Source organism: Strongylocentrotus purpuratus, unplaced genomic scaffold (assembly GCF_000002235.5).
Source record: "Strongylocentrotus purpuratus isolate Spur 01 unplaced genomic scaffold, Spur_5.0 spur5_scaffold_8, whole genome shotgun sequence".
Taxonomy (NCBI): Eukaryota; Metazoa; Echinodermata; class Echinoidea; order Camarodonta; family Strongylocentrotidae; genus Strongylocentrotus; species Strongylocentrotus purpuratus.
Window position 1 is genome coordinate 29,281,899 of NW_022145614.1, and position 13,936 is coordinate 29,295,834.

Genomic DNA, 13,936 nt, shown 5'->3' on the forward strand with positions numbered 1-13,936 from the left:
TTGTTGCGCAGTCTCCGATTTCGACACACGTCCTCTCACTTACATGTTCCAAGCTTCCAGAGATCAAAGTAAGTTTGCTATATTTCAATTGTTGATATAAAAAGGGCAAGTTCATGGTATTTGGTAATTTTGATGTCCCATATGTTACTGATAATAATGGAAACAACAAAAGACATCGAAAGTGTCTTTTTTGAGACATTTTGATATGGGCTAATCCAAACTTGACGCTGTTACAGAAGTAGGTCGGAGAATGGAGTGTCACGTATAAAGATGTTTTCGTTATAATCCAAATGAAAAAGTTGAAAGAAAGAAAAGTTTGTTATTATTGTAATCTTCCTTTTTTTTAAAATCATCATATTTTAAATTTTCTTCTCAGATAATATCCTCAGTCATGAAGTTCTCTATGGGATCGTTAATGTTGTTCTTCATGGGAATGTTAACAAGGACAACCGCTAACCAGGGTGAGTTTGGTGGTGGTGGTGGTTATTTTACCTGACTGCTATAAGAAAGCATAAATGATTGTAAGTAAGCAACCAGACGGCCGACGGCTTTAGGTCCTCTCCGAGGGACCTGGTAATGAGGATTAATGTCTTACCAAAGGGCACTAGCGCATCGACTTGGTTTCGAACCCGGGTCACCGGATTACGAGACCACTGCTCTACCGACTGAGCTATCGCGCCTGATATCCGCGTGATACTCTTGAAAAGAATTGAATTATTTCGGTTTCATTTTGTATTATCTTGTAGTTAGCTTTCGATGTTGTCGATTTTTCACAGAATAAGTATTCCTTTCTATACATTCGTGTTTTCCTAAGGAATATTCATTTCATTGCATTGCACAGTCATATAATCGTCTACCCCCCCCCCCCCCATCTCATAAAAACATTCTTCATATCCTTCAAACATACTGTGGGGAAATATGTTGGTGTTTTGTTATTTGTATCTACCGTGTTTCCTATTATGTTAACTCACTCGAAGTTTGGTAATAGTTTTTTTTATATTATGCTTTTTCTGTTTTTTCGTTTTATTCTGGTATTTTGTATCTCCTATGCTAACTTTTATGTGAATTCACTCCAAGTTTGGTAATGCATTTTTTTACATTATGCTTTTCCCACTTTTTTCGTTCTTTTCTGGTATTTGGTATCTTCCATGCTTGGTAGTAATTTTCGTTTACATTATGCTTTTTTCTGTTTTTTCCATTCTATTTTAAGCAGTTGAAACTCGTTTGAAAGCGGATCTGTTTTCCAGCTATGACAAGCGTCTTCTTCCTACTCACGACGAGAGTCTCGAGGTCAATATCCGAATGAGTTTGAGTAACCTGAGAGAAATGGTAAGTTTATTCCTTCCAATCAGTTATAATTTGGAGATCAACATAATGCTACACCGTGAAAATCCCTCACAAATCGACTCGATTCTATGTTATTTATGATCTCCATTTTTCTCGATATATCTTGAAATTATCTCATTTGATGTTTGGATAAAAGAAAATCGTAATTCGATCTTTGGTAGAGGGGAGGGGGGGGGGTGGGATTTGTGACATAGACAACAACTAGAAACCGACCTTAATTTTGTCTCGAATCTTATTACGGGCATTCATCAGAATCAGACCTCTGTAAACGGTCTTAAATCGGTCTTGAATTCAGGGGGGGGGGGGTTCTATTATTAAAACGGGCTTACATGTACTTACAACAATGTGGGGCGACTCTCTTCGGTTGCCCAAATTAATTGAGTCTTTATTTTCAAGATACATTTTTGTGAAACAATGTTGAAGACATCCACTGACAGTGCTCCTTCTGATAATTGTTGTTGTTGTTGTTGTTGTTGTTGGGTTTTAAGGCTGACCAATCTGATTATGCACCATTATTTAGAAATGGTATTACGCCTGAGCTTTGGGCAAGCTGTAATAAATGTCCGGTTGAACACAAACATAACATTCCACACATATATTTCAGGGGTTTTAGGACGACCATCCCCGGATAACCACCTCTAGGAAAACCACCCCCTAGGATAACCACCCCCTAGGACAACAACCACCCGGACAACTACCCCCAGACAACTATCCTAGGGGAAGTTGTCTTGGGGTAGCTGTCCGGGGCAGTTGTCTGGAGGGTAGTTGTCCGGGGTTAGTTGTCCTAGGGGGTAGTTGTCCGGGGGTAGTTGTCCTAGGGAAGTAATCATCCTAGAGGGTGGTTATCCGGGGTGGATGTCCAGGTGGTAGGTGTCCGGATACGATTTAAAACATGAGCTCTAGATATCACTTCTGCAAAGAGAATAGAACAGGGTCCGAACTGAACCCGATTCCGACTTGGGTTCAGTGTGAGCGGTTGTATGTCATTACTTCTTTTAATGAGACTCTTTAATCCAGACAATCCTGGTTGAACATTTTTAGGTTGATTTTGTACATTCTAGCCGTACACAAATTACTTTGGTTCTCTTTAAGCATTGAATTAATATTGCTATGTTGGTATTCATGTCATTTGAAGGTGTGCTCTTTTGAAATCTCGATCATATCATGTAATATAATGGGCTTACATGGATAGACGAGATTTAAATTTTGTCCGAATGATTCACTACAAATCATAGTTTTAAAAAAATGTTGTTGTAGTAGATTCAATGTCGACATGTTCAAATAGACATCAAATATTTCAATCTTATTACAGCAGTCTTTTCTTTCCCCTTTCATTTGTCTATGCAGGATTTTTTTCAAGGATCCATTAAAATGAATTCATGGTTAAAAATGGTAAGTCAAATGAATATACAGCTTCAGTCAAAACGACAGAAAACACAAATACATGACGTCATCCAAATATGTAATATACCAACTCAAATTGCCTAAATATGTTTTGCCGGCATTATAGCTTATACTTTTAAGGTTAAGTTCCCGGAAAGGTGAAAGTAAATTGTGAGGCTTTAAAAAAAATTTGTTCACTCAAAAGGATGGCTCTTTAAATACCCTCATATTACAAGTATGAACTGTGGAAACAGCTAAAGGTTGTGGACCACAACATCCCTCGGGTCAACTCTCATAAAATAAATTTGTGCCAAAACTGGCTGTCAAAATGTATTTTTATTTGTAGGGACATTTACTTGTTTAAAAGTATTGAGTGTCAGTGTTAACTTCATGCACAACCATTGCGTCCTTGCATAGTACGCACAATCAAAACTATAACCAGTCTATTTTTCGCTATACTACCCAGCAACCAGTAGCGTATTTCACGCCTGTATTTTTGACAAATCAGAGACCTAAATTTGTTACGCGATGGATATGACTGCTTTTAGGAGCATGGTTAAAACTATTGCCCAAGGTGAGCTCGAAACTGCACTGTGGCCCGTGACGATGTCGATGGCATTGTGCAGTCTCGAGATCACCTAGGAGCAATAGTTTTGACCGTGACCCGAAAAAAAAATATCAATATTTGTTTTTATATAGCGCATCCCCTGTTTCAATTCTCAGAAAAAATGTATTTATTTGCAGGAAAGCAACCATTGCGTCCTTGCACTTTAAGCACAAGTAGAACTATGTCCGGTCCATATTCTTCATATGCGGTATACAATAGTATATATATATATATATATATATATATATATATATATATGCCTAATGTTAATAGTATTGGTATTAGAAGTAGTAGCAGTATACTATCATTATTACTATTATTATTATTAGCAATAGTAGTAGTAGAAGTAGTAGTAGTAGTAGTAGTAGTAGTAGTAGTAGGAGTAGTAGTAGTAGTAGTAGTAGTAGGAGTAGTAGTAGTAGTAGTAGTAGTAGTAGTAGTAGTAGTAGTAGGAGTACTAGTAGTAGTAGTAGTAGTAGTAGTAGTAGTAGTAGTAGGAGTAGTAGTAGTAGTAGTATTAGTAGTAGTAGTAGGAGTGGGAGTAGTAGTAGGGGTAGTAGTAGTAGTAGTAGTAGTAGTAGTAGTAGTAGTATTAGTAGTGGTAGTAAGAATGCCCACATCCCCAACACATCCAACTGAAGGGAAGTGCCAATTTCCTTTAAAAACACACCCTGGTGAAATATAGATAGGCTTTTTAAAAGCAGACGATGCAAGTAAGTTTGTCGTTTTAGACTTACCTCTTTTAAAATATGATATAGCGTTGTTATTGGTCCCAATACACCAAGTCAACCTCTTAATGCTTATCTTTTTAAAAAAATGAGAACAACTATGTACACTCAGGGCATTTCACTTTGTAATCGCTTGAATGAAATTCCTTTTTTATCACTAATCATCATCTTTGTTCAGTTGTGGATGGATTCGCGTTTAGAGTGGGATCCGGCTGAATATGGAAACATCTCTATCTTCCGCGTTCATTCCTCCGAGGTCTTTGTGCCAGACATCACTCTTTACAACAGGTATGTATACAATTGCACGGTGAGTATATGGTAAGCCAATGATTAGTCAACGGTAAATCAATGGTCAATCAATGGTAAGGCCAAATAAATAAAAAAATCTTTTGCGTCCTGCTTTTTTGAAAAATAGGGAGGAGGCACTTTTTTTTTCTTCTTCAAAATGGCCGCTCGTAACATTTTCCCTGACAGTCGGGCTATTTTTCAAGATGGCCGCCGATTTAAAAAAAAAAATTTAATCAGAAATAAATCCAGTGTTTTTCATGTTTTTGTTTTTTAAAGCGGGCGGGGACGCTAAACATGTATATTTTTTGTAATGGCCTAAGTTCCTTTTTTTTCTTCTTCAATTCAAAGTAACGTTTATTTTTTCCATTTCTTTTTTTTCATATCAACAAACTTCTCAATAATAAATACGCATAGGCCTATACTTAACGTCAGACGGTGAAAGTCAATGGTGAATCAAAGATTAAGTCGATGATAAGGCAATGGCAAACAATACTGAATTATAATCCAACGTTGACAGCGTTTGCTTTGACGGAATTCTTTGACGGAAGCCTTGACGGAAGCCTATTGAATAAAGAAACGTCATACAAAGGGTCATCGTATATCGAAAGGACCGTAAAGACTGGACAACAACATCGTTTAAAGAAACGTCGTGTAAAGAAACTACTATTTTTAAAGTCAGTTGGCAACTTGGCATTAAACCTAGCCAATCATCATTTACATGATTTTCGTACGATTCGACGTTTAGAACAAACATGTACTTCGCTATACGATTCGTTATGTGGTGGTGTGACCATAGTTCGCGCGGGACCTTAGTTCGCTATCTCAAAAAATCGGCAAGATGTCGAAAATCTAATACCACCAATGGAAAGAGGAACCTCACATTACACAGGGAAGAATTTTCTATTGAATTGGGTGAATATTTTCGACAAAAGATCGGCTAATCTTGCAGTCTTTTGCGTCCGTTCTGAACTTACCGACAAGGAGCTGGAAATCCTTTTTTCAGAGCAGATGTCATTAAAAAGTGATACCAATTGATTGTAAAATATTTTGCCTTGCAAAATATGCAATTATCATATATTTCATTGATTGCTTGTTATAATTTCTTTTGATGACTTTTTCTTTAGGTGCAACACATTCCGATCCGACATCGAATTTCGAGATCGCGAGGTCTCCGGAATTATTTGAAGATAAATATTCTAGTTGCACCAATTTGTAATAATCTTTGCAGTCCATTTGGTAATAATTAAACTAAATTAATTTGTGTAGAAAATGAGAAATCATAGATCGAATATCACATTTTCTAATATTTTTTAAAAATCTCCGCGAACTAATTGGTCACCCATCATACAACGTTTCTCGATACGACATTCTTCTCGTATTGCAATACGATTAATTCAGGTAATCTGAATGCAGGGTCAGGGGGATACCAGGAGAACGTCCATTGCTCAGAAACCTACGGAAGCCCATCAGTGCCACTATGTGAATTAAAATTTAAAAGGAATGTCCTCAGGGGGGGGGGGGGGTAATTGTCCTGGAGGGGGAGGGGTTGTCCTCGAGGTGTAATTTTCCGGGGGTAATTTTCCGGGGGGTAATTTTCCGGGGGATAATTGTGCTTGGGGGTAATTGTCCCGCTGGTTATTGGCCGGGGGGGGGGGGGGGGGTGATTGCCCAGGGCGTAACATTTTCCTAGAACCTAAAAGGGCTATACCTGTTCCAATCCTGTACTATATTAATTATCTGCCAGCCGCCAGTTAATCCCTCTTAAATTGTAATTTCACATGGTGGCACTAATGGGCTTCCGTGGAAACTCGACGATTACATTATTTGATGTAGTATGTTTTCGTTTCGTTCTCCTACAGCCACTCCCCAAGTAAGGCACTGTCCGATGATATTTCAGCTCTTGTGTACAGCGATGGTACCGTGTACTATCTTCCACCCGTGGCTATTGAAGCAGCATGCGACCTCGACTTGAAGGACTATCCCTACGACAGCCACGTAAGAAATGAAAACAAAATGATCAAATAGTTCCATGAGTATCAGCGATGATTTTTCATGGTGGAGAAACTGAGTTGTAGGTTTTGGGGTTAACTCCATGAAATCCTTTCAAAGGAATAAGAGCCATTAGAGAGCCAAAGAGCTATCAGCTGAGCTCACAGCCCCTTTTTATGGCTCTGATTATGAAAGAATCACATGGTGTAACCCTGAAAACTTTAGCTGAAATTGTGAAGCCAAGTCTTCAGAAGTACTTTGATACTTGCACGCACATCATACAATTGAAAATGGAAACACAAATTCGGCCAGGAGTACGCAAATGTATCAAGAAGAAGATATTCTGGCAGGGGGCGTGCCCCTTATGCCCTCTTAAAGGACTCTACATCATTTTATGTACCAGATTTAAAACTGCATTCATTGATAATCTCTTAGGATATAAGCAAATTGAAAGCGAGCATCCATGGCAGTGAAATCATCCTCGTACCAAACGTGTTTGGTTATTCATATTGGAATTCATCATATTGAAGAAATAGCTGCGAACGCGTCATGTCGTATAATTCTTTTCGATGTACATAATTCATGAAACAAAAATAAAGAGTTATTCATATAGATCTAATTAATAAAAAGATGAAAAAGGGTAAATACAAGGACGGTTTTGCAAAAATAAACTATGGCCCCCCCCCTCCTATGTCACTTTTTGGATGAGACATTGACAAGTACAAATATATATATATATATATATATATATAGGATTCATGGACTGCGTGTGTGTGTGTGCGTGTGTGTGTGTGTGTGTGTGTATGTGGCTTTTTACAGACGCGTATCAATCAGATATGATTATTTACGTCTGGGGACCGACCTTTAATGTCACCATCTGCATTAAACCAATGTCAAAATATCGAAAATAATACCGCTAGTGACATTCGTTTGTCCGCCGGTCCACCCGTATAAAACACACCCACAACAAAAAGTGAGTCACCCTTACTCAAATTGATGAGTCACTGGTTTGTCCGTACAGCGAAACACTTGAAGGATCATGTGAGTCATTATGACTCGATACAAGTGAGTCTTAGATAAATAAGACTCATTTGTATCGAGTCATAGTGACTCACATGATCCTTCAAGTGTTTCGCTGTACGGACAAACCAGTGACTCATCAATTTGAGTAAGGGTGACTCACTTTTTGTTGTGGGTGCATCATGACATAGACCCCCCTACTCCCTAGGCCTATCACACACATACCATACCATGCCAGAGTCACTGTCCACATTTGCAATGGAAAATATATCCTGAAATATCACATTTTAGCGATGTAATCGGTGGTCCCGCTACCCGAATCTGAAAAATCTACTTTGTACGCACTAAATTAAGCCTTAACTTGAGATTTATTTGTCACCCATACTGTCACGAAACAATCTTGAATTAATTCGTTTTACATCAAATAACAAGGATCTAGGAGTTTCGTTGTATAAAACAATAATGCAAGATCATGCATGTTTTCATTCGACACGGCTTCGTGCGATACAGAATCTATAGTTAAGTTACACACAGCCTCATCAACTCGAGTGCGGATATCGTAAAATGAACGCATGCATCATTTGTATACTAATCAGAAGATTCAGCCCACGAATCCAGTCATAAAAATCATCGTTTAAAACCATATGAATAATTATGCGTACCAATTTTTCACTAGCTGCAGTCAAAACTCTTCTGAATCCAAGATATAAGATGGCGACGTCGCGTCGTCGATCGGGAATTCAAATATGGCTCGAGAATGCGCATTTTGGATGACGTCACGAAAGCATGCGCGCGCATGCATACAGCCTCACTTTCAAGTTGACTCACTTTTTTCTTCTAAAATGCTCTTATGTCGATCTTGACTCATTTTTTACGACCATGTGAGTCAGTCGAAGCATTTTGCAAATGCGTCAGCTCATGATTGACACACCGGTGAAATATAAATGAGTCAATAGAGACTCATTGGTTGTTACTAATGAGTCAATTTACACCTGACTCACGAAAATTATGCTTAAATGTGTCAAATGACTCACTTTTTGTTGTGGGTGCACGCTTGCTTACAATATATTTTATCACCTGACGAAGTGTTGATTGCGGCACAAGAAACGTCGTGATCTTTTAGATCCCTTTTTCACCTTACATTGCGAGACAAACGAATGTCACTAGCGATATTATTTTCGATACTATATCCGCAATGAATAATATATTTAGCATTAATGTCAATTTAATTTCCTGATTCATATAGACCTGCCGCCTAAAATTGGGATCATGGGTGTTTGACAGCATGAGAATATCTGTTACGCCAGCGTCGGATACGATTGATCTGGAAGATTACAATGCCCACCCTGTGTGGGAACTCGTAAACACATCAGCCGTTAAGAACGTCGTCAGGTATCCATGTTGCAAAGAAGTTTACGAGGACATCTCATTCCATCTGACCGTCCGACGACGAGATAGTCACGGTCGTATTGCCTCCGCCGTGATCGCCACCTGGCTTATCCTCGTCGTCTTCCTGATTGGGCCGTCGTCGGCTGGAGAACGAATCATCTTTGCGGGCTTCGTCTTTGTCGCTTTGGTGGTGTTGTCGGCAGCGCTGAGTGCAGAGGTCCCCGCCTACTCGATGACCAGACTTGGTCGGTTCCTCATCGGTGGGATGCTCATCAACGCCGTCGTCATCATCATCAACGGCCTCATCTACCGCTTCTACCCCAAGGATCAACCAGGACACATGAAGGTGAGAAAAGTTATCTTTCCGTCGTCTTTGGGATATCAGTTCATACTTGCAAATTTCTCCAAATCTTTCTATCCTCTTGTGTCCTTGTTCACGCTCATGGTTAGCGCCTTTTCCGAGTCTTCATTTTTATTTCAAACTTCTTTTCTAATTTAGCCTTCTTCCATTTCATGCCCCGTCAAGAGGAACTGACCACAAATCAGCATCAATTTTAGGTGAATAAGATAGCGGTAAAGAAGCACTGTGAACAGAAATACGTGAAAGGCAATCTCTAAGAATTGAAGCATTGATAGACGACTGTGTATAATTAAAGAGAGCGGGTCAAAATAACCTTGTGGAATATGAAAAGTTTGATTTTGTCCATGACAGGAAAAAAAATGGACATCGCTATATCTGATTCATGTGTGATATCATCCACTTACTTTTCTTGTGTATGCTTTGATACCGTTTCACCCTCCGAGTCATTGATTTTGTGATGTCTGTGCCTCGGTTATATCGATGTACATGATTACTGCATTCATGCACCTTCACGAAATATAGATATTTTTAGTCATGAATTTAACACATGCACAAAATGGAATAACATAATCATTCGCTTTTGTCTTCTCACTCATGTGCAGGAGGGAGACGGGACTATTTCTCGCGTGTTCCTCTTCATTGATATCGGTGCATTCCTGGGGACCACCATCATCCTCGCGATAACAACGGGCGCCCTCTTCGCCTAAGACAAGGAATTTCTGCTTTAAGCCATCAACTCATATGTTAAGAGCCGGTATGACAAAATAAATAACAATAATGATAATGATGAAAATCATAGTACTGAAAAAAAAATTGCTACTCTTACTCTGGCATTTTATGGATTCAATTCCTGCCGGGTACCCATTTACTTCACCTGGGTTGAGTGTGGCAAATGTCGATCATCATCTTGCCAAATGACGTCCGTTCCTGGCCAGGATTCGAATCCCCTAACCCTGTGGTTCACAGGTTGGAGACTTATCAACAAGACCGCAATACCTCTACAGCGATAATGATAACCATCATTATAAAACCTGTCTGTGTAGAAAATGAAATGGATCTGAGAGAATCAGTGCTGATGTTGCTATCGCCACGATCATCAGCGGAAATGTAAACCAAACCACAAAGATTAAAAATGGCTGCAAGCTAGGAAGGTTCCCAAATATGCTTATAATGTCATACTAGAACCACATGTTCCCGAAAAGAAATTAACATTCTGGAAAGAACATTCTGACTCTAACCCTGTTGATTGGGACAAGATTCATATTGATAATTTCAAATGTTCTATAAGCACTCGCATTCGTTCATTTTATTTCAAACTATCTCATAAAGCCATAGCTTTAAATAAATTCTTGTTCAAAATTAAACGAAAGAATTCTCCTAATTGTTCATTTTGCGATAATGAACCCGAGACTTACCTACATCTTTTCATCAAATGTCAGACTGTAAAACCCATTTGGGATGATACCATTAAAACTATTAATCAGAAAATTAATAAAGTAGTGAATTTTTCAATATTTGAAAGAATGTTTGGCTATGAAAAGGATATGTTTTTGACGTATTTATTTCTTATGCTTAAATACTACATTTATTTATGCAAATTTCAAAGTAAAATACCCAATTTTCAGGGTTTCAGAACTTACATTGACTATAATAAAGTTCTTGAATATCGTATTGCAAAAAAGAAAAACAAACTGCCCTTGCACTTTAAAAAATGGAAGTTTGTCTTATAATCCTGTTTTATAATGTTGTAAATGTTGTAAATTTAATTTTCGTGAGGTTTTGATCTGCGTTTTACTGCTTTTTTGTAATGTTTTTATAATAACTTGTAAATACTGTGATTATTTTTTGATTGTTCAATAAAACACATAAAGAAAAAAAAAAGATTAAAAATGGCTGCGCCCACGTCATGCTAAAATGCATTACCCATGCCACGAAATCTTCATTTATATATTTCTTGTACACATTCGTAAGATTTATTGTACATAAAACTTAAGGTAGGAATTCATCTCGTTTTCAGGATAAGAAGATTGTTAAGACGTTAAGAAGATTGTTAATGGTTCTGTTTACTACCCACATACTTTGTTTTTTTAATTCAAGTCGTTGCTAACATTATTTTAAAGATATGAATGTGTTACCAAAGAAAATAATACTAAGCTGGAAGAATTGTTGAATGTACTTTAATCTTTAGACTATGTTAAGTTTCACTCAACCATCGAGTTATTAATGTACATATGTATTACTATTATGGAAATAAAAACCTCGCTTGAGGATAAGAGAAAAAAACAACTTGTCATTGATATCAAGTTTAATGAAACAGGGCCCTGAACTACAGAAACTACTGCCAGTTTTGAGAAACATCGTATTGTTTTGAGTTTAAAAAAACCGCAATATATTATCGTTGGCTGCGACAGCTCATGGAATTAAACGTAAAGTTATTTTGCATCATGATGATTGTTTTACCTGACTGCTAAGAAAGCATGTATATGTTTCTAAGTAAACAACAAGTGGACCGGCGGCTTCAAGTCTTCACCGATGTACTTGTTAATGAGGATGAATTCCTTAATAAAGGGCACGAGCGCACTGACTTGGCTTCGAACCCGGGACCTCCTGGTTACGAGACCACTGCTCTACCACTGAGCCATCGCGCCTCCTCTCATACATGTGATATGAAAAGAAAAAGAGTGGACTACCTGTGTAGTATCGGTCTTTGCATTTCTTTAAAATCTAATCAACAAAGGTAAAGATTCTCTCTACTACATTATTGTATAAAAATGTGATATAAATTAGAAATCATTTTGTCGTATGTCTATATTATCATAATCATGAACAGTTACGTGGACTCATGCTAACAGCAGTAATTAGTAGAATATTGTATTTTTGTATCATACGGTAAATTGATCAATTATTCAGTGTAATCCTTCTCAAGGTGCAAAAACATTGATTATATGGGAAAAGAATTTTAACAGAGTATTAAAAGATTCATTACGTTTTTATTTTAAAAAGTCAAAAGGCACAATGTAAATGACCACTGATTGATTCAAAAATGATACAAATGGAGGTATTTGAATTGTAGACCCAGTCGCAGTCTTGTTATTACCATCCTATTTTTAGAGTGCTACCTATTTAGTTTTTCAAAGAGGTGCCCATTTTGGGCGACGTCCCCACTTTGAAAAAAAGGAAAGAAATCTGCTACCATTTGTTATTGCTCTCTGGAAGGCAGCGCCTAAACTCTTTTTTAAATAATAAAAGCACATTCTCTTTGTATCTTTTTTTTGTGCAAACCCCAGTCTTCGAATGTTAAATTTAAATCTTTAAGTCTTGGCTTTGAGTTTTCAAGCCTTTGCCTTAGCCTTAGACTTGCTGGTTAAAACCTAGGCCTTGAGGGTTTGTGCCTTGACTACAACGCTGGCTCGGTTGTATACCAATGTCTCAAATTTGAATTTCCACTTTTTGGTTACCCTTTGTAGATTCTCCTTTATTAAAAAAAAGTCCCCCTTTTTGGCGCCCCATTATGAAAGACGATCCACCACCATGACCGCCTCTGGTATGTAACCCCAATTAACTTTTCGTCTTTTTTCACTTGCAGGGCCCCATACAAGATCAAGTTCATTGTACTATGTGCTACCCTGTATCATGGTATAGGGAATACATAGACATTTCTATTTGTATCTAAAGAAATTTATTTAAACTTCCCTTATTTTGTATAATGGTCGCAATAGTGACTAAACAAACATGAACTGGGAATAAAATCTGAAGCTTTCAATATGCTCGTACTTGTAAACATTCTCTTTCTAAGATTTTTTTCTCACAGTGATTAAATCAGACTTAATTATTGATTGATACGCTCAGTATTTTCAATAATTGCTCAATTCCCAGTTCTCTAATGACGTCGTAGGAAATCTAGAATACTCATGTACAACGCAAAGAACAACCTGGCAAGAGAGATTTTTTTTTAAGAATGACAAAAAAGGAATATAGTACTCAGCTTCAAAAATGTCACACATAACAGATTAGGAATGTATATATATCCATTTCTTTATAATTCTTGGTAGGAATTCTATAAAAGAAGAAGAAGAAGAAGAAGAAAACCGAAACAAATGCTCAATGACAAGTATTTTTACACTCTCTAACTCTAGTGAAGCATTATTAACACCAAGTTTATTCGAAAAATAAAAGCGTTCCAAAAATTTCTGTATTTCGAAGTAGTCATCATATACCAGGCAGACAGAAAACAACTTAATTGAAACATGTTTTCCCAGCTGCCCCTCAACTATAGCAAAGCATGATAACCAAAGGTTCTAGTTCGTTTGAAAACGTGTTCAGGAATATACATGCTTTCAAAGTAGTTCATGGACCTCCTAAAGTATAGTTCAGTTAAGTTCAGTTCCTTCTTTATTCATTCTTCAGTTTAAAAACATGCAAACAGTTCAAGGTAAAATGCAACGTACATTAAATGAATTCATGAAAGAAAAAGGTAACCAAAAGTTCTAGTTCGTTTGAAAACGTGTTCCAGGAATATACATGCTTTCAAAGTAGTGTTGGGTCGGGGCAATTAGCTTACATTCAATTGGACTTTTAGGGCTATAGAGCCCAAAAGTAATAGTCTTGATTTTCAGACAATTGTACCGAATGGTCATACGTTTTATGCTGCGCAAAGATTCAATCAGTTTAATCTTGGCCATCACAAGAAGTGGGTTATTGATGTAGACAAATGCTCATGTACCCTTTACAACTCTTTTCATGTATGTTATTACCAAAGAAGAAATAAAGCCAGTCAGTCACTCAATAGTGTCTGACAGTGAAGTCTAGCAAGTAAACGGTTTT

The 13,936-nt window shown here is 37.5% G+C and overlaps 1 protein-coding gene across 1 annotated transcript; it reads left to right on the forward strand.

Annotated features, from left to right (window-relative positions):
* Positions 1-11: 11 nt before the first annotated feature.
* Positions 12-10,316, forward strand: LOC583663 (neuronal acetylcholine receptor subunit alpha-2). Its single transcript, XM_030975980.1, has 8 exons — positions 12-68; positions 377-461; positions 1,214-1,329; positions 2,695-2,739; positions 4,244-4,353; positions 6,213-6,348; positions 8,609-9,097; positions 9,715-10,316. Exons 2-8 carry the CDS (start codon positions 392-394, stop codon positions 9,817-9,819), a joined length of 1,071 nt encoding a protein of 356 aa, XP_030831840.1. The 5' UTR covers positions 12-68; positions 377-391; the 3' UTR covers positions 9,820-10,316.
* The last annotated feature ends 3,620 nt before the right edge of the window (positions 10,317-13,936 follow it).

Bases quoted from the DNA above. Each gene is read 5' to 3' on its own strand.
- LOC583663 (XM_030975980.1), top strand. From the start codon at position 392: ATGAAGTTCTCTATGGGATCGTTAATGTTGTTCTTCATGGGAATGTTA. The intron at 1,330-2,694 runs GTAAGTTTATTC...TTGTCTATGCAG, and splicing joins TGAGTAACCTGAGAGAAATG to GATTTTTTTCAAGGATCCAT. The intron at 9,098-9,714 runs GTGAGAAAAGTT...ACTCATGTGCAG, and splicing joins ATCAACCAGGACACATGAAG to GAGGGAGACGGGACTATTTC.